This window comes from Cnephaeus nilssonii (assembly GCF_951640355.1).
Source record: "Cnephaeus nilssonii genome assembly, chromosome: 4".
NCBI classification, from domain to species: domain Eukaryota; kingdom Metazoa; phylum Chordata; class Mammalia; order Chiroptera; family Vespertilionidae; genus Cnephaeus; species Cnephaeus nilssonii.
In genome coordinates this window covers 22002922-22028397 of record NC_137075.1, presented here as the reverse complement: position 1 = coordinate 22028397, position 25476 = coordinate 22002922, and the positions used below count along the sequence as shown (strand labels likewise).

The following is a 25476-nucleotide window of genomic DNA, read 5'->3' as shown; positions in this document are numbered from 1 at the left end:
GGGGCAACCCTGGCCTGCTCTCTCCAGCTCCGTGGCTGCCGTCATTTCTGTTAAGATTTGTTTACCTTCTATAATTGAAACTTTGTAGCTTGAGTGGAGGCTTAGGCCTAGCAAGGGCAGGCGGAAAGCCTGGCTTCCTCTGTTGCCTGGGAAACCTTGCTCTCTGTGGCTGAAGCCATCTTGGTTGGGTTTATTTGCATACTCACCCTGATTGGCTGGTGGGCGTGGCTTAAACATAGCAAAGATTCGGTCAATTTGCATATTACTCTTTTATTAGGTAGGATAAGTTTAAATTCTTTCTGGAACAAAGTGGGAATATAATTAATAAATTGGTGACTTTTATTATTATAATATAACTTTTCTGATTCAACCTGATAGATTAGAGTAGAAATTGTTTAGTTTTAATTCTGCTTTGCATGCTTATCATCCTGCCTTTGCATACTTTCTGAACTCCTTCTGCTTTTCTCTATTCCTATTGTTTCTTTTAAGATCTGTCTAAAGCACTCCTCATTTAAACACACAGTGGTGAATTCCATACTGTCCGTTAAGTTTGATGATCTGCCTGGCCGGGTAGTTCAGTCGGTTACAGTGTTTGATCTCTGGTCAGGACACATACAAGAAAGCAGCCAATGAATACATAAATAAGTGGAACAACAAATAGATATCTCTCTCTCTCTCTCTCCAATTTTTTTTTAAAAATTTGATCATCTTAAAATGGTTTATAATCTGTACACATATCAGAGATTCTGATCATTTCAATCCTTCATTTGATACATTGCTATTCAGTTAGGTATTTTGTATATGTTAGAATGATTAATGAAAAGAAACAAGTCTAAATTGAATTTAGGAGGATTTGTTTGAGACAATAGCATTTTTCTTAACATTATTCATGTAAATGGTTTATAATACCTTCAGGAAGGAAGTTTAAAGAAGCTAAAATTTGAGGTAATTAAATAGTGGATGTTTTTTTGTTAGTCATTACCTTCTACTTTTTGGCTGGCCAAGAAAGCTAGTGAACTTTGGCTATATATGCTCTTTACTTAATTTTTTTCTTTTAGTTATTTTTTAACAATAATTTCTAACAAATAGATTAATGAATAATAGTAGGTATTTTAATTTTAGGATAAAGATTGTTTCTCACATAGTTTTAAAACTCAAGGGAGCCCTAGCTGGTTTGGCTCCATGGATAGAGCATCAGCCTATGGACTGAAGGGTTCCCAATTCAATTCCGGTCAAGGGCACATGCCTGGGTTGTGGGCTTGATCCCCAGTGGGGGGCATACAGGAGGCAGCCGATCAATGATTCTCTCTCATCATTGATGTTTCTCTCTCTCTCCTTCTCCCTTCCTCTCTGAAATCAATAAAAAAATATTTTTTTTTAAAAAAAGGTCAAGCGATAATAAAATGTTATATCTGTAGGGTTCAAAATTTGCAAATGATATAATAGCTCTGATAATTACTTGAACTTTTGACCAAAGCTGGAGTATTAATTTTTAACCAGTATTCTCAGTACCATTTATTAAATAACCTCTCCTTTATTCATGTAACCTTAAAAACATATTAGTGAGCATTGTTTCCTCTTGGAGGGCTGAAGGGAATGGGACTGGGGAAGAACTTGAACTATATCTGTAATGTTAAATATATATATAGTATTTGGTGGGGGAGGTGGTAGATATAGAACTGTTATGTTATTTGTTCTATCTTTTGAAAAAAAAGCCCCACTATTTTAATTAAAAGTTTTAAATTAAATAAGTGAAATTACTAAGTTTCACTTCCCAGTTAACAGTTTTTAGCGTGTCTCTCTGTGCTTGATTTCAATATCTTTACAAATCAAATTAACACACAGATATAGATAGATAAGTAGGTAGGTAGGTGGATGGATGGATAAATAGATAGATAGATAGATAATTTTAAATTAAAATGGACTCTTACAGTGCTTTGTACCTCCATTGCTGTGGTAGTGCTTATATGAGTTATGTAAATTTGTCAAACTCATCAAAATGAACATTTAAAGTAGTGCATTTTATTGTATGTGAATATGCCACTATAGAGTTGATTAAAAATGGGATCTTATGACAAGATAGTGATTATTACTGGGAGGGAGTGAGGTGCTAGTTATGTTGTTTCTTGATCTTGGTGCGTTTGCTTTGCAAAAATTCATTGAGTTGATTATTTGACTTTTCTATGTATGTTATACTTCATTAAAACAAATTCTAAGAAAATGGGATCTTAATAATTCTGTTACAGACAGTATACTGTTTAAGGTAATTCTTTTTTATGACATCGTTGTATTCCTTTGTATGCATGTATATTCTTAAGCAAAGCACTTTCCTTATGAACATATCTGATCATATTTTTTTACACATTTATGAATTTTAATTGTATCTTATATTTAAAATATCTGGTAGTAACTAATCTGTATTTTCTTTATCAACATTTTCCTGCCTATTCTAACCAGCTAATTTCCCTGGATAAATTTTAGAATTTTTTATTAAATTTCAAAAAGAAAAATCACCCAAGATTATTCATCATTTAAAATATATTCCATTGAAATCAGATAATTTAGGGGAGAACTGACATCTTTACTATATTTGTATAGTTCCATTTAGGAATCTGCTATATCTTTTTTGTTAAAAAAAGATTTTTATGTCCATAACTAGTAATTTCCTTCATTTAAATCTCACACGTATTCTTATTAAGTGTATTTTCTACCTAATTTGTGTTGTTGTTATTTTAGGGAAAAACATTTTTTATTTTTAGATTATATCTTTTCATTTGACAGTATTGATCTGTATAAAAAGTTCCACTAATCAAGAGAATACAAATTAAAATTTGATCTCATTTTTTTATTTTCAAAGTGAAACATTTTTGAGGATTGTAAAAATGTAGTGCAATGGGAAGGAAATTAAACGTTGTGGAGGACATTTTTGTTTTAAAAACCAAAAGTCTAAACAGTCAGACCAATTTATTTAAGGTCAACCTATAGGGGTGTATCAACTATTTCAAAGAAGCAACATGAATATGTTTCTCATATTAGCTATTTGTTTGATACCAAGAAATGAGAAAAACCTTAAATGACCAACAATAGGACATTTATTTAATAAACAATGACAAAGCTATCTGATGGAATGCTTATAGCCTAAAAGTCATACTTTACAGGAACATTTAATGGTTTTTATAATGCTTACAAAAGGGTATTAAATGAAAAATAGTGTGAAACACTAGGTAACAAAAATTCAACTACTGTATTTTTTAAAATTGAAGGAAACAACTTATTCAAGAGAGACATATAGCAGAATCAGACAGGATCTTGTAATTGGGAAACTGGATACCGCTTTATGCTGATCTGGAAGTAAATTGCTATATGTAATACTTAATAGATTTTATTCTTCTAAATTGAAATTGAGATCCTTATGACTTTTCTATAATAGATTAAAGGAAGTTTTAGTGTTGGTTGTTAAATCATTTGTCCATGTTAAATAGCTATACAGAAATGGATCCTGTTATCATTGCCTCTGAAGGAGTGGAGAAATTCAAAAATGAAAATTTTGAAATTATTATTGTTGATACAAGTGGCCGTCATAAACAAGAAGACTCTTTGTTTGAAGAAATGCTTCAAGTTGCTAATGCTATAGTAAGTAGCTTTATTTTAACATTATGAAGTCTTTGGTTAAGTTAATTGTAAACCCTGATTGAGTTTATGACCTGTATAAATTATTTTTTGCCTATAAGACAGGTTCCAAGTACTTTATTTTTGTCTTGGGTACCTCTATCTGTATGAAAATGAGTTTATATTCTCCTATATTAAGTATGAGATTTTCATGAGCAAATATCAGAAAAATAATTTCCTATCTCATTCATCTTATTAATATGTATGAGAAAACAAAAAAATTCAGGAATTAACCTTTAATAACTATTTCATTTCCTTTCTGTAAATACTTAAGTCAAATTACCGTACTTTTCGGCGTATAAGACGACTGGGCATATAAGATTTTCCTGGGTTAAAAAGTCGTTTTATACACCGGAAAATATGGTATATTGGACTATATTGATGGGATTAGATATAATGGATTAGATATATTGGACTACCGTATTTTTCGGCGTATAAAATGACTTTTTAACCCAGGAAAATCTTATACGCCCAGTCGTCTTATACGCCGGAAAATACGGTAGAAACATTTACTTTAGAATTTTCAAAGTGAGGCACTTAAAAATATTAATCATCACTTAGTTTCTCTTTAGAATTTTGATGGAAGTAATTTGGGAAGAAGAAGCAGTTTATAGGTGATCAATAGCACATATTATAAACCCATGTTTTGCCTCTGGGTGGAGGCTATAATTCTTTGGTTCATTATAATAAGTTTCTTTTTAACCATGCCAATATTTTGACCTCGTTAAGCATAGCGAAGAGAAAGTCTCACCTGTATTTTATTCAATTTGGTTTTCATGTACATTCTTCTACTTTTTCTTTTTCTCTGATTTACTTTTGCTCTTCTCTTTGCCTACAGTATTATTCTTCCAGATCTTTGTATAACTTTTTTCTGTTTATTCAGGCCTTGGCCCAAATGTTTACCTCCAGAGAGGCCTTCCCTGACTACCCTACCTAAAGAAGTCTCCCTCACCTCAAAACTCACATTCTCTATCCCAGTTTAGTTGTTATACACGTATTTATTATCAGTCTCCTCTGACTAGAATGTAATTTGCACTAGGACAAGGATTTTCTTTTTTTTTTTTTTTTTTTTTATATTTTATTGATTTTTTACAGAGAGGAAGGGAGAGGGATAGAGAGTTAGAAACATCAATGAGAGAGAAACATCGATCAGCTGCCTCCTGCACACCCCCCACTGGGGATGTGCCCGCAACCAAGGTACATGCCCTTGACCGGAATCGAACCTGGGACCTTTCAGTCTGCAGGCCGACGCTCTATCCACTGAGCTAAACCGGTTTTGGCCGACAAGGATTTTCTTATTCATCTCTTTGTCTTAGGACCTAAATAGTGCCTAATACGTAGTACTCCCTCAATAAATATTTATTGATTGGGTGAATAATTATTTATAATAAATATTTTATATAGCTTCTAATGATGAAATTGCTGAAGATCAGGAAAAATATGTATCTTTTCTATTTAAATTTTCTAGCAACCTGATAACATTGTTTATGTGATGGATGCCTCCATTGGGCAGGCCTGTGAAGCCCAGGCTAAGGCTTTTAAAGATAAAGTAGATGTAGCCTCAGTAATAGTGACAAAACTTGATGGCCATGCAAAAGGAGGTGGTGCACTCAGTGCGTAAGTATCATTGATGCTCTTGTCCTATGTCTTAGGCTTATATGGTGTGTGTGTGTGTGTGTGTGTGTGTGTGTGTGTGTGTGTGTCCGTGCGTGCGTGCGCACGCGCGTATTTACAGATTTCTTATTGATCATTTAAAATATATTCCAATAGTGGACCTAATATGGTCTATGAAAGAAGTTTAAATAGAAACAAAATTTTGGAGTCCCTCTGATACATAGTTTTGTTTTAACTAGTTAAGAGAAATTTGAGCTATGTACCTCTGTCTAATTAGCTTTGAAATATGCAAGTAATTTGTTTTCCTTTTATGTTTTCTTTTTGCAGAGTTGCTGCCACAAAAAGTCCAATTATTTTCATTGGTACAGGGGAACATATAGATGACTTTGAACCTTTTAAAACACAGCCTTTCATCAGCAAACTTCTTGGTATGTATGATGGTAGAATACACAAAAATCTCCAAGAAATAGCATGGATCTTTAGGACAGATTAGGGTTTTAATTCTGTCCACTCACTAACTAGTTGAGGAAAATCATGTCCTCCTATGATTTATCTTCCTCACCTGTAAAATAGGGATGGTGGTTATTTACTTCTGGTGGTTAGAATGTTAACATGGCAAGTTTTTTGGAATAGTTGTAGAGCACAATACAAAAATATGTGGTTGGCCGAAACGGGTTTGGCTCAGTGGATAGAGCGTCGGTCTGCAGACTGAAAGGTCCCAGGTTCGATTCCAGTCAAGAGCATGTACATTGGTTGCGGGCACATCCCCAGCAGGGGGTGTGCAGGAGGCAGCTGATCCATGTTTCTCTCTCATCGATGTTTCTAGCTCTCTGTCCCTCTCCCTTCCTCTCTGTAAAAAATCAATAAAATATATTTTTAAAAAAATATGTGGTTGTACTAATAGTAGTGAAAATGGCAATAAAACTTTTATAATGGCTCCAGCTGTTATAGAGAACATGGAATTTGGAATTAAACCCTGGGTTGGCATCCCTGCTTTGTCACTTAACCTTTCTAGCTTCAGTTTTCTCACGTAACGTATCTGCCTATCTCACAGGGTTATTATGTATGTACATGTATTTTGTGTAATGTAAGGTAAGGTATGCTATTAGATGTTAATTTTACTTTTTTGCATATTATAGGTATGGGTGACATTGAAGGACTGATAGATAAAGTCAACGAGTTGAAGTTGGATGACAATGAAGCACTTATAGAGAAGTTGAAACATGGTATATAAGGAGCCAAAAGCATTTTATCTCAGAATATCCTCTATTACTTTATTTTTAATAAAACTATAGTATTTATTTGTTTGAAATAAGTCTGTTACTAAAGCCAATTCCTGAAATGTTTATTTCTTAGATGATTTATATGCAAATCATTTTAAATTTCAGACATCTGAGCAATTTAATTTTAGTCATCCTAGTGGGTATAGTTTATCTGCCTTGTTTTCAAGTGTCTTGTGTATTTTTTTATTCCATTTTCTCTGATAGAATGTAAGCTTCTCTCGAATAGGATCTGTGTAACTGTATATTCTCTATTGAATTCATCCTATGATCTTGCACATAATAACTGCTCAGTGACTATTTATTGATTGGATATTTTGTAAGTGTGCTTCGAGATGAACCCATAATGAAAGAAAGTATTAGTTTTATGAAATGAAATGTACATTCTCTAATATATCTGACTCACATTGTATTTCAGGTCAGTTTACGTTGCGAGACATGTATGAACAATTTCAAAATATTATGAAAATGGGCCCCTTCAGTCAAATCTTGGTTAGTTATCCTAAAAAGTTTTTTTCTAACTTGTTTTGTTTTTCATTAAAATTTCTAAGAACAGATGTACTTGCTTTAATTATTTTTAATATTTGGGTAAAAATATATACTTTAAAAACTTAGTGTCAATGTTAAAGCCAATAATTAAATGCCAACATTCGGAATAATTCATCTCAAGCTATTATTGATTTTGTGTTTAAATATGTCTGTTTTAGGGGATGATCCCTGGTTTTGGAACAGATTTTATGAGCAAAGGAAATGAACAGGAGTCAATGGCAAGGCTAAAGAAATTAATGACGATAATGGATAGTATGAATGATCAAGGTAAGTTGGTAGATTACTTGTTCTGCATATCAGCAAGTTGAGAGTTTCACTGTGGTCTTGTGTCCAAGATGGAGAAAAATTGAGACTACAAGGCTTTTGTTAGGTATATTTATATTTGTTTAAAAGCTCTTACTCAGAGGTTAATGATTAGTAGATAGACTTCATTGAGAAAAAGGTCTAGTTCCATGGAAACAACACTAGTTCTTCATGATGTTGGTAGAAAGAACTTAAAAGGGGAGTTCTGTAGTCAAATAAATTTGGTGGCAGGCCAGGTTAAAAAGAAACTAATAACTGTATTTATTATAAGTCTCTTCAGATCTCTAGTATGCTAACGTGAAATGGTATTTATGAGAGAGGGATAGTTTAAGCAATGTTTGCAAAGTTGTTTTACTCTGAAACTGTTTGTTCATTTTTCATTCTTCTTAGATGAAGTACATTGCTCTGTCTCTCTAATCCTTTATTATCACTGCCTTCTATATTTCAGGTGTTTTTATCTGGTTCTCATTCCATTAGCATTTCTAGTCCCTAGACCCCTTTATCTTTTTACTAGTTTTTAAGCACCCTTTCTGATTCAATCCAACATGTATATCATACATATTCTTTTTTAAGGCTCTTTACCACTTGACCTCTGACCTCATTTACAAAGAAATACATGCTTTTTTTTTAGTCTCTACCTCTTTCCTAAATTCTAGGCTTTCATAGTAATTTAAATAAGATTGTGTCTTTCTTATCTCTTATCTTCAACACTGCAAGAAGTTTTGCATATAGAATTAATAATTGCAGCCATATCTAGAGTACTTTACTCTGTCCTAGGCATTGTCCTTAGGCACTGTCCTGAGGACTTAACATATATTAACCCACTTAATTTTCATGACAAATCTTAAGGGGCAATTCTGGAGTCAAAATCCATTGTTATCTAGCTTTTACAGATTAGGAAACTGAGATGCAGTAATTTTCTCAAAATCACTAGCTGGAGTGGAGAGGATGGGCTTCAAACTCAATCATTCTGGCTCAAGAATCTACACTCTGGATCACCTTCTCTTTAGGTGCTCACTAAATGATGGACATCTTTGTTTTCATGTTTGAAAGTTTTCTGAGGCAAATCAGATCCAAAATGTAGTGCTTCTCCCTTGGTAAATGACACTTCTATCTATCTACTCAGTCACCCAAGCTAGAAACGGGTCAACTTAGATTTATATCATCGCTGATTTTCTTTTTTTTTTTTTTTTAATATATTTTATTGATTTTTTACAGAGAGGAAGAGAGAGGGATAGAGAGTTAGAAACATCGATGAGAGAGAAACATCCATCAGCTGCCTCTTGCACACCCCCCACTGGGGATGTGCCCGCAACCAAGGTACATGCCCTTGACCGGAATCGAACCTGGGACCCTTGAGTCCGCAGGCTGATGCTCTATCCACTGAGCCAAACCGGTTTCGGCTCCTCGCTGATTTTCGGTTTAATGGTTGTATTGATTGTGAAGATAGAGGTATTAAAATGCCTAACTTTTTTCTTTTCAGTTATGTCAGTTTTGCTTTATATATTTTGAAGCTTTTTTTTGGGGTGTATACACATTTAGAATTTTTATGTCTCCTTAGTAAATGACTCTTTTATCATTATGTATGTAATGTCCTCCTTTGTTCTGGATCTACTTTGATATTAATGCAACCACTTCAACTTTTTTTTTTAATATGTTTTTATTGATTTCAGAGAAAGAAAGGGAGAGGGAGATAGAAACATCAATGAGAGAGAACCATCAATTGGCTGCCCCCTACTGGGGATTGGGCCTCAACCTGGTCTTGTGCCTTGTTCAGGAATCAAACCAGCTACTTCTGGGTGCATGGGACAAGGCTCAACCAACTGAGCCACACCAGCCAGGCTTCAGCTTTTTTTTGATTAGTTTTTTGCATTGTGTATCTTTTTTCATCCTTTTACTTTTTTAAAAAATATTTTTTTTATTGATTTCAGAGAAGGGAGAGAGAGAGATAGAAACATCAATGATGAGAGAGAATCATTGATCAGCTGCCTCCTGCATGCCCTCTACTGGGGATCGAGCCCACAACCCAGATATGTGCCCTGATGGGAAATCAAACCATGACCTCCTGGTTCATAGATCGACCCTCAACCACTGAGCCATGCTGGCTGGGTCCATCTTTTTACTTTTAAATTACCTATATTAAACTTTTAAAAATTTATCTTTATTGTTGAAAGTATTACAGATGTCCTCTTTTTTTCCCCATTGACCCTTTCTAGCCCACTCCCACCCCCCACCCCAGGCCTTCACCATACTTGTCTGTGTCCTTTTTATATATATATATACATACTAGAGGCCCGATGTATGAAGATTCTTGCAGGAATGGGCCTTCCTTCCCCTGGCTGCTGGCACTGCCTTTGCTCCAGTCCGGAGCCGCCTTTCTGCCTTCTCTCTGCCCGGAGCCACCTTTCTGCCTTCCCACGCTGCCCAGAGGCCCAGAGTGGCTGGGGCGGTGTGGAACATCTGCGTCATCACCTTGGTGGCGACGCAAGCATCCCGCCCCCAGCCGCTCAGCACCTGTGTATGCAAATTAACCTGCCATCTTTGTTGGGTTAATTTGCATACTCACTCCTGATTGGCTGGTGGGTGTCGTCAATTTGCATCTTTCTCTTTTATTAGTGTAGATAAGTTCTTTGATTAATCTCTTCCTACCATCCATTCACCCCCACCTTCCCTCTGAGATTCATCAGTCTTTTCCATGTTTCTATGTCTCTAGATCTGTTTAGTTCATCAGTTTATTTTGTTCTTTATATCCCACATATGAGTGAGATCATGTGATACTTATCTTTCTCTGACTGGCTTATTTCACTTAGCATAGTACTCCAGGTCCCTCCAGAGTGTCATATTTAAAGTGAGTTTCATGTCAACAGCATGTAATTGGGTGGGTTATCTTTTAATACATTCTGATGATCTCTTTTAACTGATATAGTGTTTATATATTAGGATTTATTTCTAATTCTGTGTGTTCCCTCTGATTTTGTTCTTCTGCTTTCTCTTTTCTATGTGCCTATGGGTTATTTGAACATTATTTAAATTACCTATGGTGTTTTTGAATATATCTCTGAGTAGTTTTCTTAGTGATTGCTCTGGGTATTACAATATACATACGTATTTAACTTACCACAACTACTTGTATCAATGTTTTACCACTTGAAGTGGAATATAGAAACCTTAACATCACCTTAGATTTTAGTGAGTTCTACTTCCTGAATATTTCTCACATATCCCCTATTTTCTTTGCCTCTATATCTCCTGCATAGCTATGTTAGCCTCCCTAACATTTCCCTTTCTATTTTTTCACTCCTCTTTTCAATCTTTCTTCCTCACTGCCACAGAATGGTCTTTCTAAACATAATAGTTCTGGGCTCAAATCTTTCAATTGTTCTTTATTGTCTTCGTGATGAATTCTAATCTCCTAAGTTTGGCATACAAGTTCTGTTATAACTTGCCCTTACCTTACTTCTTAAATCTCTCAGCTCTTACCCATGCTTGATTTCTTCTACACATAGTTATTACTGTAGGAATCTATGTTCTACTTCCTAGAATGTCCCCTTCTCCTTTCTCTTCTGTACTTACCTCATACTTGTCCTTCAGGACTACTCTGTTAAAGAGAAACCACCACCTGGAGCTCTTCCTGACTTCCTTTCTTCTTTAAATTATGTTTCCTGCTATTTGCTTAATTCTATCATATTGCTTACCATGATGTGCTATTATTAGCTTATCTTCTCTCTCTCACTCTGTTTGAGCTTTTGAAAGAAAAATGATACACATTTCCTAAATATTTAATAGTGAAGATATGGCTTAAAATCTGCATTTATGAAATGGATTTAGAAGTTTTAATGGACTGTAAGCTTATTATGAGACAATTTAATATTGTATTGTATTGGTAATCAGACTTCATCTGGATTTCAGTTTACTTCTGGACAGAATGCTTAGAGAGCATAGACAAATTAGAAGTTGTATTTAGAAAATCAGGATGATAAATGGAGTTCTAAAGAGTTGGATATTTTTCACCTAGAGAAAATTCATAGGTCACATGTGGGTGGCTCTCAAATATTTGAAAGACTTATTCTTTGTGCCTGCTGAGGAGACATTTATGCAAATGGGAAGAAGTACCAGGAAAACATTTCATTTTAATATGTAAAAAGATTTTCTGTAATTACAGAAATAATAGAATGGTATAGATTGCCTTATGTTAGATAGTGGGTTATCTCTCCTGGGGATATCAAGGCTGAGGCTAGATGACCACTTATTGGGGGATTTGGAGAGAGGATGCAGACATAATAGATTTTGACTAAAGGCCATTTCATTTCTGAGATTATATGCAACTAATACCAGAAGAAATGTGCCTCATATTCTAAGACTTATCAAAACACTGAAGCAAATTAACTCATTCTTTATGTTACAGAAAGGATTAAAATACTAGTAGTAATTACTTGATAATAGGAAATATAATAATTATTCTGTTAATATAGGTAGATCTTCCTACTTCTGCTTGCTTATATGCCTAAATTTATGATTTAAAGGTTAATGGTATTTAGAGCTAAGGTGAGCACTTTCGTTCTTTGTAGAAATATACCTTTTAGCTCTGATACATGCTCTGAGGAGCAGTTAGATAAGAGATATGGAAAGGATGGGCATGCGTTTCAAAGGTTTTCAGAATGTTCTATTTTACTTAAACTGTAGGGTAAGTACATATTAGTTTTTTTGTTTTTTATAGCTTATGAATATAAATTTCTTTGTAATATATTCCATGTTTAACTTTTAATAATCAGGTAAACAGGGCAGCTGATAACATTTGTTAAATCTGGTTGTGGTTTGACCATTATAATTGTTTTTATGTGTGTAAGATACTTGCATATAACTGCTTTGATAATGAAAGTTAATTGTATGTAAGTGAAAGTAATTGACCCTTCCTTGCCTGCAGAACTTGACAGTACAGATGGTGCCAAGGTTTTTAGTAAGCAACCAGGAAGAATCCAGAGAGTAGCAAGAGGATCAGGTGTGTCAACGAGAGATGTTCAAGAACTTTTGACACAATATACCAAATTTGCACAAATGGTAAAAAAGATGGGAGGTATCAAAGGACTTTTCAAAGGTAAGAAAAATAAGCTCATCAATTTAGTTAACACACTGAAAGGAAAGAAAGTAAAAATTAAAGCTATGAATACTGCCAGAATTAGAAAATATATTGCTGAATTTTGTGTTATATTTAAGTATTTCAAGGTTCATAATGTGATTTCTGATTTACCTGTTTTCAAGGTAATAAACAGATTTTTTTAACTTAATTAACTTATTTTTTGAAGATGTAATATATATTAAATAAATTGTAGAGAATATAAGATAAAAATTTTAAATACCCATTACCTTTACTCCCCAGAGAATTACGTGGGTTGTATTCCAAATAATATTTGATATAACTTGTGTTTTCTTCTGATACATTGTGACTGTTTTCCATATTGTCAAATTGTCTTCAAAATATAACTTTTAACCACTGCATACTATTCCAATTGAGCATGTATCTTTGTTTAATGCAATGCTTCTTTGTTGGATATTTAGGCTGATTCATCTGCTTCTCTGTCAATATAAGTTCTTGTATCAGTTTCTGTGCCATCATCCATGAGCCAAGGGATTTTTGTTTGTTTGATTAGAAACAGTAGATGCTGAATAAATTTTGTAATAATTTCATATTTCCAATTTAGTGGTCAAATGTTTTTCAATATATGTTGTTTAGATTACTAATAAAGCTTAACATATCTGCATTTACTGGTTTGAATTTCCTTTGTGAATCACCTCTTAGGTTAGCTGTTATTTCTTTTTTGTTGTTGTTATTGCTTTGTAATAACTCTTTAAAATCCTTGGTTTATATCTGCAAATATTTTCCCAGTTTTTTACTTGTCTTTAATAAATATTTATATACATATATATTTTTTTTGTTAATCCTCACCCGAGGATATTTTTTCCATTGATTTTTAGAGAGAGTGGAAGGGACGGGGAGGAGAGAGAGAGAAACATTGATCATGTCGATTGGTTGCCTCCTGAACGGTGCCCTGACCATGCCAGAGATCAAGCCTGCAATTGAGGCATGTGCCCTTGATTGGAATCCAACCCACGACCCTTCAGTGCAGGCCACCACTCTAACCACTGAGCAAACCAGCAGTGTGTGTGTGTGTGTGTGTGTGTGTGTGTGTGTGTGTGTATGTATTAATCCTCACCCGAGGATATTTTTCCATTAATTTTTAGGGAGAGTGGAAGAGAGAGGGAGAGACAGAGAAATATCCATGTGAGAAAAACACATCAATTGGTTGCCTCCTACATGTGCCCCGACCAGGGCCCGGGCTAGGGAGGAGCCTGCAATCGAGGTACGTGCCCTTGGCCAGAATCGAACCCAGAACCCTTCGGTCTGCAGGCTGACACTCTATACACTGAGCCAAACCGACTAGGACTATTTATATTTTTTAATGAGCAATTTTCATTTTTAATGTAGTCAAGGCTATTTATCATTTTCTTTTATGCTCATAAAAGTCTTCTCCATGTTGATGCAACAGTAGTCAGCTATATTTTCTTCTACTCATTTTGGTTTTATTTAAATGTTAGGTTTTACTTTTTGTCCCATTTGAAATTTATATTGCTCTGTATTGTGTAAGGTTAAAAAAAAAAAAGTGTGTTTTTCCAAAGAGTTAATTAACTGTCCCAGCCCTCTCGATTTTTTTCTATATTATAAACACTATTAAAGTGAGTTTCTTTAAAAATATATTTTTAAATATATTTTTATTGACTTCAGAGAGGAAGGGAGAGGGAAAGAGAGACAGAAACATCAATGATGAGAGAGAATCATTGATTGGCTGCCGCCTGCACACCCCCTACTGGGGATCAAGCCCACAACCTGGGCATGTGCCCTTTGACCAGAATTGAACCCAGGACCCTTCATTCTGCCCATGTTCTATCCACTGAGCAAAACCAGCTAGGGCTCAAAAAATATTAGTTAAGCACACTCTAAAGATGAATCATACCATTAAATAGCTTTCTTAAAAAATGAGTATTTATAGAAGTTCTTATCACCTTTTTCTTTGACACTTTTCTTATTTTCCTTGCTTGCTATATCCTAGATTCTCTTTTTTTTTTAAATATTTTTTTATTGATTTCAGAGAGGAAGGGAGAGGGAGAAAGAGATAAAAACATCAGTGATGAGAGAGAATCATTGATTGGCTGCCTCCTGCACACCCCCTACTAGGGATCAAGCCACAACCCCGGGCATGTGCCCTTGACTGGAATCGGACCTGGGACCCTTCAGTCTGTAGGCTGATGCTCTGTCCACAGAGCCAAACTGGCTAGGGCCCTAGATTCTCTTTTGTGCCAAGGGAAAAAGTTAGGCATGTTTAAAATTGGTTATAATTCCTAACATCACATGCTATTTCAGATTGTGATTAATAAACACGTGTCAGTTCAACATCTTTCCTAAACCCTCACTGTTGTTGATAGAACTACTGCAGATCCATCAACCAGTTCTTATCTAAGCATTGATTACTCAGTAATGGCAAAACCAAGATGAAATGGGCATTGGATATGGGGCACATCCTTGTCACACCATAAGTTTTAAATCCTAAGGAACAGACTCTTGTGACAAAAAACAAATTGAACATAGAATTTACATCTTGCATAGATTTAATTATTTTTCACAGATTTCATTATGTTTTATAAAAACATCTCTTTTATTCATGGACCTTAGTTCATGTAATTTACTCAGATTAGCCAGCTTTGATTAGAGAATCAAGGGCAGCTTTGGTTTTCATTTTCCTAAATGCTCCTATGAAGTAAATTTGCTGAAGCAGTTTTATTTATTCATTGTTGCATTATTTGTTGCATTGATCTCTTTTACTTTCTGTCTCTTAAGCACAGCAGCTGTTCTCTAAAGCAAGCATGTCAAATTCAAAGGCTAACACGGGCCAAATAAATAAGGTTTAAGTTTATGTGGGCCGCAAAAAGACAAAAGCTTCAATTTAATAAATGTGGGTTTATTTCGATAGAGACATGCTGAATACAAAGGGCTGAAATAAGTAATTATTAACATAAAATAATAGAACATTTTAATAAAATTAATATTTTTTCTTGAACATTAACTTACCAGACACTGAATAACTGCACAAACTAATAAGCATAACACAAATAAATCTATTTTTCTTATTCTCCAAAAGCAAAATATTTCCTTTTGCACACACTAGACAAGTCAGTACAAAACTAATGATGTAGAAATCGGCTGCTAAAATATTTGCTGCTAGTATTGGTGGAGAGAAATGGTGCGTCTGCGAGTAAGGCGCATAAGGGAAATGAATGCAGCACGATTATAGTAATCAGTCATTAGCGAGCATTGTAGTTCGTTATTAATAATTATGTATAACAGGATATTATAAAAATTAAGTTATGAAATTTTTATTAAAACATTTATTACATACCATTATATTGGCTGGGCCACAAAAATACTCCTTGTGGGCCGCAAGTTTGACATGCTTGCTCAAAAAGAAAACCTCTTATCCTGCCCCAGAGTGCTGCTTTTTCATTGGCTGCTTCTTTTCCTGTGGAGTTTTGACTGTGTGTGTGGCAATTCATTGATAAATGGAGTTGGGTTATTTGTCTTACTATTCTGTGAAGCTTCTTGTTATTTTTAATAGTTTCTTAGATATATAAAAATTTTCAGGTTTTCTCAGACTCATTCTTTCATATTCGTTTACCAGCATCCAGACTCTTTCCTGATTAATCCATATCTAAAAACACAGTTTTTTGTTCAGCATTCTCCCATATCACTCTAATAAATTGTTATAGCTTACATTAATCGCCACTGGATAGTTTTGCTAATAGTGGCTCACAGGTATAACTAAAAGTATTAAGAAAAATCTTACCCCTGAAGAAAGTTCCTTAAATATTTCTTAATATAGAATTTCACTTATACTTTCTCAAAAGTATATATGTAATTGAGATAAAAATTAGAAAGGAATATATATAAATAGAAATGATTGTGTTAGAGTGATAAGATTATAAGTGATTTTTTTTATTTACTCAATTTATTAAACTCTGTGATATCCTGATTGTATTACATTCTATATTGACTCAAAACCTTCTTTAATTTCAGGTGGTGACATGTCTAAGAATGTAAGCCAGTCACAGATGGCAAAATTGAATCAACAAATGGCCAAAATGATGGATCCAAGAGTTCTTCATCACATGGGTAAATACAGAGTTACTGTCAGTTGTTAAGGGTTGAGTTTTCATAAGCCTTCTGTTGGTGACATTGTGAAAATCTGTTCAACAGATATGTGATTTTAGGGAAATAGCCATCTGACTTCTAAGTTGAATAGTTGTAATAGTGCCTATGTAAGCTGAAGTTTTATTCACTTCTCTGCTGCCATCTGTGTGATATTTGAGCAAAGCTACTTAATCATCTTTTTTTTAATGTTTTTATAGATTTCAGAAAGAGGAAGGGTGAGGGAGAGAGGGATAGAAACATCAATAATGAGAGAGAATCAATGATTGGCTGCCTCCTGCATGCACCCCACTGGGGATCGAGTGCACAACCTCTGAGCCACACTGGTCAGGCAATAAAAGGTTAATTCTTTCTGTAAGTCCTATGAAATAACTCCCTGTCCTCCCAAATTGATTACAATTTACAATAAGACTCTTTTGGACTTCCCAGAAATTGAATTTTTTGTTTAGATTTATTGACGTTTTACTGTGTAACAGACACTCTGTTCTAAGGTTTTTCAGGTATTATTTCTCACCACTTGATGAAATAGATTCTTCATTCTCTTTTATAGATGAGGATACTGGTATATTTTTTGGGAGTTAAAGTACTTATTAGACAGAAATAACAAATGTTTCAAGTTCTGCTTAATAATTATCTAATTTTACTTTCTCTCTAGGTGGTATGGCAGGACTTCAGTCAATGATGAGGCAATTTCAACAGGGTGCTGCTGGCAATATGAAAGGCATGATGGGATTCAATAATATGTAAAGAAGATGCCTTAATATAAACTGACTCAGCTGATTACGTTATTTGCTGAAACCTCAGAGTTTCCTCTTTTTAAAAATGGGGAAAAAAGTATTTTTCTTGCCTGTCTTGCCCTTTTTCTTTTCTCATCATTTTTCTCCCCTCTTTTTCTTCTTCCTTCCTTCCTTCTTTCCTCCTTCCCTTTGATATCAGGGAGGAATATGTGATTTTTGTGGAAATCATATTTTGCTTTAGATTTTCTTCTGTCAGTTTTTACCATCGTAACACTTAAGTTAAACAAATCATGATGTAAAATTTTAGTACTTGAGTTTTTAATTGTTTCAAAGGCCAAGCATTACATTTGTAAACAGTCCTGGTCAGTAGTTACATAATTTCTCAATAAAAGTGCTATAAAAATAAACTTCAGAGTTGTTATAAGTTAAGGGTTTGTTAATTTTCTTTATGCTTTAAAATTATCAGTGTATCACATTAGACAGACAGAAAAATCAATCTCTCTGTGACATTTAAAGCTATCCTTAGAAGTATACCTTTAATGGGAAATATGGTAGAGTGTCATAACCATTAGTACTAGGAATTTTTGTTTAAATTAGAAAAATTAATTTAATTTTGCCATAGAAAATATTACCACTGCCATTTAAATTTAAATTGTGAATGGGGTTATAATTTATAATACAATATTTTGTATATAACTTGCTTTTTTTTTTTTTTAGATAAATCTTTATTGTTCAGATTACTACAGTCGTTCCTCATTTTTCCCCCCATAGCTCCCCTCCACCCGGTTCCCACCCCACTCTCTGCCCTTACCCCCCCGCCACTGTCCTCATCCATAGGTGTACGATTTTTGTCCAGTCTCTTCCCGCACCCTCCACACCCCATCCCCCCCAGAGAATTGTCAGTCCACTCCCTTCCTATACCCCTGATTCTATTATATTCACCAGATTATTCTGTTCATCACATTTTTTATTCACTTGATTTTTAGATTCACTTGTTGATAGATATGTATTTGTTGTTCATAATTTTTATCTTTACCTTTTTCTTCTTCTTCCTCTTCTTAAAGAATACCTTTCAGCATTTCATATAATACTGGTTTGGCGGTGATGAACTCCTTTAGCTTTTTCTTATCTGTGAAGTTCTTTATCTGACCTTCAATTCTGAATGATAGCTTTGCTGGGTAAAGTAATCTTGGTTGTAGGTTCTTGCTATTCATCACTGTGTATATTTCTTGCACTCCCTTCTGGCCTGCATAGTTTCTGTTGAGAAATCAGCTGACAATCGTATGGGTACTCCCTTGTAGGTAACTAACTGTTTTTCTCTTGCTGCTTTAAGGTTCTCTCTTTGTCTTTTGCTCTTGGCATTTTAATTATGATGTGTCTTGGTGTGGTCCTCTTTGGATTCCTTTTGTTTGGGGTTCTGTGAGCTTCCTAGACTTGTAAGTCTATTTCTTTCACCAGGTGGGGGAAGTTTTCTGTCATTATTTCTTCAAATAGGTTTTCAATATCTTGCTCTCTCTCTTCTTCTGGCACCCCCATAATTCGGATGTTGGTACGCTTGAAGTTGTCCCAGAGGCTCCTTACACTATCTTCATATTTTTGGATTCTTTTTTCTTTTTGCTTTTCTGGTTGGGTGTTTTTTGCTTCTTCATCTTTCAAATCTTTGACTTGATTCTTGGGGTCCTCTAGTCTGCTGTTGGATCTCTGTATATTATTCTTTATTTCAGTCAGTGTATGGTTAATTTCTAGTTGGTCCTTTTTCATATCCTCGAGAGTCTCGCTAAATTTATCGGCAGTTTCTAGAAAATTCTTGAAAAACCTTATAACCGTGGTTTTGAACTCTATTCAGTAGTTTGCTTTCCTCCATATAACCTTCCTAGACTGAATCAGGAAGAACTGGAAAATTTAAATAGACTAATCAGCAGTGGGGAAATGGAAACAACCCTGAAAAACATCCCAAAAAGTCCAGGATACCATGGTTTCAAAGACAATTCAAAGTGAATTCTACCAAACATTCAAAGAAGATTTGAAACTTATCCTTCTCAAACTCTTCCAAAATATTGAAGAGGAGACAATACTTTCTAATACATTTTATGAGACCAACATAACCCTGATACCAAAAGAAAATATAGACTAATATCTCTGATGAATGCAGATGCAAAAATCCTAAACAATGCTAGTCAATTGAAGACAATAATGCATCACAAGTTCATTCCAGGGGCACAAGGATCCTTCAACATATGCAAATCGATCAATGAAATATACCACATTAACAAAGGAAAAGATAAAAATAATCTGATCTTATCAGTAGATGTAGAAAAAGCATTTGATAAGATATAACATTCATTTGTGATTAAAACACTCAATAAAATAGGTATAAAAGGAAAGCATCTCAACATAGTGAAGGCCATATAAGACAAATCCTCAACCACTATCATACTCCATGGTGAAAACAAAGCTTTTCCTCTAAAACAAGACAAGGACACCCACTCTCATCACTCTTATAGTTCTGGAAGTCCTAGCCAGAACAATCAGGCAAGAGAATGAAATAAATCATCCAAATTGGGAAGGAAGAAGTAAAAGTGTCCCTACTTGCAGATGACATGGTTCTGTACATAAAAATCCTGAAGATTCCACCAAAAAACTATTAGAAACAATAAACAAATACAATAAAGTTGCAAGATACAAAAATTAATGTACAAAACTCCACTGCTTTTCTATATACTATATACTAATAATGAAACTTCAGGAAAATAAAAAAACAATTCCGTTTGTAATTGCAATCATTTATTCCTAGGTGTTTTATTCCTAAAACACCTAGGAATAAACTTAACAAAGGATACAAAAGACCTATATACTGAAAAGTACAAAGCATTATTAAAAGAGGTTGAAAACGTCCAGTTGGTGTGGCTTAGTGGTGGAGCATCAACCTATGAACCAGGAAGTCACCGTTCGATTCCTGGTCAGGACACAGGCCTGGGTTGTGGCCTTGATCCCCAGTGTGGATCATGCAGGAGGAAGCCGATCAATGCTTCTTTCTCATTGATGTTTCTAACTATCTCTCCCTCTCTCTCTGAAATCAATTTAAAAAAAAACATTAAAAAAGATTGAAAAGGATACAACAAAATGGAAATATATTTCGTGCTCATGGACTAGAAAAAAACAACATAGTTAAAATGGCCATATTACTCAAAGCAACATACAGATTCAACGGAATCCCCATCAAAATCCCAATGTAATTTTAAAAAATAGAACAAAAAATCATCAGATTATTATGGAACCACAAAATACCTCAAATAGCCAAAGCAATCTTGAAAAAAAAAGAATGTAGCTGGAGGTATCACAATACCTGACTTGAAATTATACTATAGAGCGACACTAACCAAAACAACGTGCTATTGGCAAAAAATATAGATACACAGATCCATGGAACAGAACTGAGAGCTCAGAAATAACACCACATGTATATGGACAGATCATTTTTGACAAAGGAGCCAGAAACACACAATGGAGAAAAGATGGTGCTGGGAAAACTGGAAAGCCACATTAAATGGTGCTGGGAAAACTGGAAAGCCACATGCAAAAGAATGATTACAGTTTGCCCCCATATACAAAATTCAAAATGGATCCTAAATACCAGAGCTGAAACAAATTACATAGACTAAAAGGTACTAAACTTATAAATCTTGGTCACTGAGAGCATTTTGTGAATTTGACCTCACAGGCAAGGGTAGTAAGGGCTAAAATTAATCTGGCTATATCAAACTAAAAAGCTTCTGCAAAGCAAAGGAAACTGACAACAAAACAAAAAGACAACTGACCGAATGGGAGATGATATTTGTAAACAGCCATTCTGACAAAGGTTTAATAACCAAAATATAAAGATCTCATAAAACTCAGCACCAAACAAACAAATAATGCAATTAAAAAATGGGCAGACAAGTGTTGGTGAGGATGTGGAGAAAAGGGAACCCTAATACACTGCCAGTGGGGATGCAAACTGGTGCAACCTCTGTGGAAATGAGTATGGAGTTTCCTCAAAAAATTAAAAATGGAACTCCCATTTGACCTAGTGATTCCACTTCTAGGAATATATCCTAAGAAAACAGAAACACCAATCAGAAAGGATATATGCACCCCTATGTTTATAGCAGCACAATTTACAATAGCTAAGATTTGGAAACAGCCCAAGTGCCCATCGCAGATGAGAGGATAAAAAAGCTGTGGTACATTTACACAATGGAATACTATGTAGCTGTAAGAAAGGAAGAATTCTTACCATTTGCAACAGCATGGATGGAGCTGGAGAGCATTATGCTAAGGCAAATAAGTCAGTCAGAGAAAGATAAGTATAACATGATCTCATTCATATGTGGAATCTAATTAACAAAATAAATAGATCCAGAGGCATATAAACATGGAACAGACTTATGAACTTCAGAGGAAAGGCAGGGAGGGTGGGTGGGTGGGAAGAGATCAACCAAAGAACTCGTAGGCATATATGCATACCCTTGGACACAAACAATAGGGTGGTGAAGGCCTGGGGGAGTGGGGGAGTGGGCTAGAAGAGGTCAACGGGGAAAAATGGACATATGTAATATTTTCAACAATAAAGATTTAAAAAAATAAATATACCCTTTAAAAAAAAATGGGAAGACGACCTGAACAGACACCTCTCCCAAGAAGACATATAAATGGCCAATCTATTTATATAAGAGACTAAGCGACCATTTCGACCAAACCCGGAATGACCGGAAGGACTTGTTGACCAGTCACTATGACACGCACTGATGCTCAATGCAGGAGCTGCCCCCTAGTGGTCAGTGCACTCCCACAGTGGGAGCACCTCTCAGCTAGAAGCTGGGCTCAAGGCTGGCAAGCACAGCTGCAGGCGCAGCAGGGCCAGGGTGAGTGGGAGCGGTGCATGGCGTCCCACCCCGGCTCAGGCTCCTCCCCAGTTGCCTGCTGCTTAGAGCACTGCTACATCCCTCGTACCTCATAAGCCTGCAGTTACAATTTCCAGAGAACAGTTGAAGCGCAGACACTTGGAGTAACCAGGTTGGGCCTGATATTGTCACCGGGCTCCTGAAACTCTGCCTCGGGCATCAAGATCAAATCTCATCCCTTACCTATTGCCCCAGAGCTACAGAGGAAGGCAGAAATATAACAGTGGCCACAAGGTGGCGACTGACAATCGGGGTAAAAGTCAGAGAGATGGATCTGAAGGGTGGGGACGTGGGCAACAGAGCACACCTGCCCCCCAAGATTCTCAACTATTTATTGTTCACCTCGGAGAGTCTCTTATCCAGCTCCGAACAGTGGAAAGTGTCCACCATGGCCCAAAGCGTCTACCAGGGACCTCCCAGGCAGATAGGCACGACCCTGGCCGCAGAAGGGACATTTGGAAATATTTTTTCAGGAAGCTGAGGAGAGGAGGACAGACTCCTCACATGACTTCCCGGCGGCTCACAGGGACGTGGAAACTCCCCGGGCACGTGGGCTCCCGGTTTCCTTTCAATGTGCACATCTGTGCACCGGGCCACTAGTATGAAAAGGTGTTCAACTTCACTGACTCTTAGGGAAATGAAAGTCAAAACTACAATGAGATATCACTTCACACCTGTTCGAATAGCTATTATTAACAAGACAGGTAATGACAAGTGCTGGAGAGGTTGTGGAGAAAAGGGAATCCTCGTTCACTGTTTGTGGGAATGTAGACTGGTACAGCCACTATGGGAAAACAATATGGCAGTTCCTTAAAAAACTAAGAATAGAGTTATCATTTGACTCAGCAATCCTCTCCTGGGTATCTACCCCCAAAATTCTAAAATATGTGTGCACAAAGATATATGTACCCCTATGTTCATTGCAGCACTATTCATGGTGGCCAAACTATGGAAACAACCAATGTGTCTTTCTTTTTTTTTTTAATTTCTTTATTGATTAAGGTATTACATATGTGTCCTTATTCCCCTATTACCCCCCACCTCCCTGTGTCTTTCAATAGATGATTGGATAAAGGAGAAGTGGTACAAATATACAACAGAATACTACTCAGCCTGCTTAAAAATATTTGATCAAACATTTAATTAACTTACTCCGAATTCCTTGGCAGGGCCAGACCAAATGATTTCATGGGCCTTATACAGCCCAAGATCGGGTGTTTCCCACCCCTACTCTAAGCCCAATCACTCCTTACTGACCTCTTTTCTGTAATACTAGAGGCCCGATGCACAAAATTCAAGGGGCTTGGCCCTCACAGCCCTGGCTTCGTCTGGAAGGTTGTCCAGAAGGTTGTTCAGCTGCTGGTCTAATTAGCATATTACACTTTTATTATTATAGACTAGAGGCTCAGTGCACAAAATTCGTGCATGTGGGAGGGTCCCTCAGCCTGGCCTGCACCCTCTCCAATACGGGACCCCTCGGGGGATTGGGCCTAAACTGGCAGTTGGACATCCCTCTCACAATCCGGAACCGCTGGCTCCTAACTGCTTGTCTGCCTGTCGGCCTGATCGCCCCTAACGACCTCTGCCTGCTGGCCTGATGCACCTAAATGCTCCCCTTCCTGCCTGATCACCCCTAACCGCTTCTTCCTGCCAGCCTGATCGCCCCTAACCGCCTCTGCCTGCTGGCCTGATCACCCCCTAACTGCTCTCCCCTGTTGACCTGATCGCCTCCAACTGCCTCTGCCTCGGCCCCCGCCACCGTGGCTTTGTTCAGAAAATGTTTGGTCTAATTATCATATTACCCTTTTATTCGTATAGATAGGCATATTGAGTACAAGGTAATTTTGAATACTTTTAAAGTGAAAAGATACATTGTAAGCTGATAATTATGGCATATTTTCTTTGATAACATTAATGTAATGCCAGACAAATTTTTTGAAGCTGGCATGCCTATCCTACTGTTTGCAATTCTCTCTGTAATTTTCATTTGAAATTATTTGAACAGTATGCTATATATTTAGCTTCACTTAGCTTAATGGGTTCTCTCATTAGCCTAAAACAGTGATTTTCAACTGGTGTGTCACAAGAATTTTTAAAATATGTAATACCTGACTACTTAGGTACACTAACCTCTTTTCCCTTAGATTGACAAATAAAAAATGACAACAGCCAACACAACAATAGTCATCTAGTGTGAATGGCCTATCTTAAACCATAAATGTATAGGTCATATAATAGAGTTGCCTCTATTGGTCACGTTGCATAATAAGGTTTGATTGGTTCATTTTTGGTACCAGAAATCCTTATATACAAGTATAGGCACCTGATTTTTTAAAAAGTTACTTTGAAGCAAAAAGGATAGGTAATTACTTTTTTTGGTAAATCTGTTGAAATTATACCAATTTTTTGACAGATCTGCAAAATATATATATTTTTGGTGTGCTGCAGAATTTTAGTAATTGGTTTATGTGTGCCATCAGATGAAAAACATTGAAAATAGCTGGCCTAAAACAATGTATTTCTCAGTAGTGGTTGTATCATAAATGGAAAAATAGTCAAGAAATTACACAATAGTACCTGCATTAAGAGGGATAATTCAGACAAGGCTGACAGTAAGAAAACCCCCTACCTGGGGTTTTCTGACACTGCTGCTAAAGGTTTTCCCTACTCAGGGAAAGCAGAAGGGAATAAACTCCTGTGGCTGAGATCTATTCTTCCTAAGCAACATATGGCAAAGTTTTGTGAGCCTCTTTCCAGAGAAAGTTCCTATATTTGCAACAAGGGAGAAGAACATGTAATGTCTGCCTATCTGCATAGTTTATAAATCACTAGAGGCCTGGTGCATGAAAATTCATGTACTGGAGGGGGTGGCCCTGGGCGGCTGAGCAGCTACCATCTGAGGCTTGCCTGTGCCTCGAGCTTGCCCTGGGTGGCTGGGCAGCCGACATCTGAGGCTTACCTGCACCTCAGGCCGGCCCTGGGCAGCTGAGGGGACTGGGGGACTCCAGAGGCAGGCGTGCAGAGCAGCCGGACCCATCTGGGGGCGGGCTCGGCCATGCCGCTCGGCCATGCCACGTGCCTGCCGCCCCAGTAGGGCTGAGGGGACTGGACACCACCATCTTGTG

General features: G+C 36.2%; 1 protein-coding gene across 1 annotated transcript in view; it reads left to right on the top strand.

Moving 5' to 3' along the window:
- Positions 1–17837, top strand: part of SRP54 (signal recognition particle 54) — a 55675-nt gene extending 37838 nt beyond the window's left edge. Inside the window, exons 8-16 of the mRNA XM_079767525.1 lie at positions 3483–3633; positions 5138–5286; positions 5611–5711; positions 6423–6509; positions 6982–7055; positions 7271–7379; positions 12340–12510; positions 16540–16635; positions 17327–17837. Of these exons, the coding sequence (XP_079623651.1) occupies positions 3483–3633; positions 5138–5286; positions 5611–5711; positions 6423–6509; positions 6982–7055; positions 7271–7379; positions 12340–12510; positions 16540–16635; positions 17327–17418 (1030 nt within the window). The 3' untranslated portion in view covers positions 17419–17837. The remainder of the gene's footprint in view (positions 1–3482; positions 3634–5137; positions 5287–5610; positions 5712–6422; positions 6510–6981; positions 7056–7270; positions 7380–12339; positions 12511–16539; positions 16636–17326) is intronic.
- The last annotated feature ends 7639 nt before the right edge of the window (positions 17838–25476 follow it).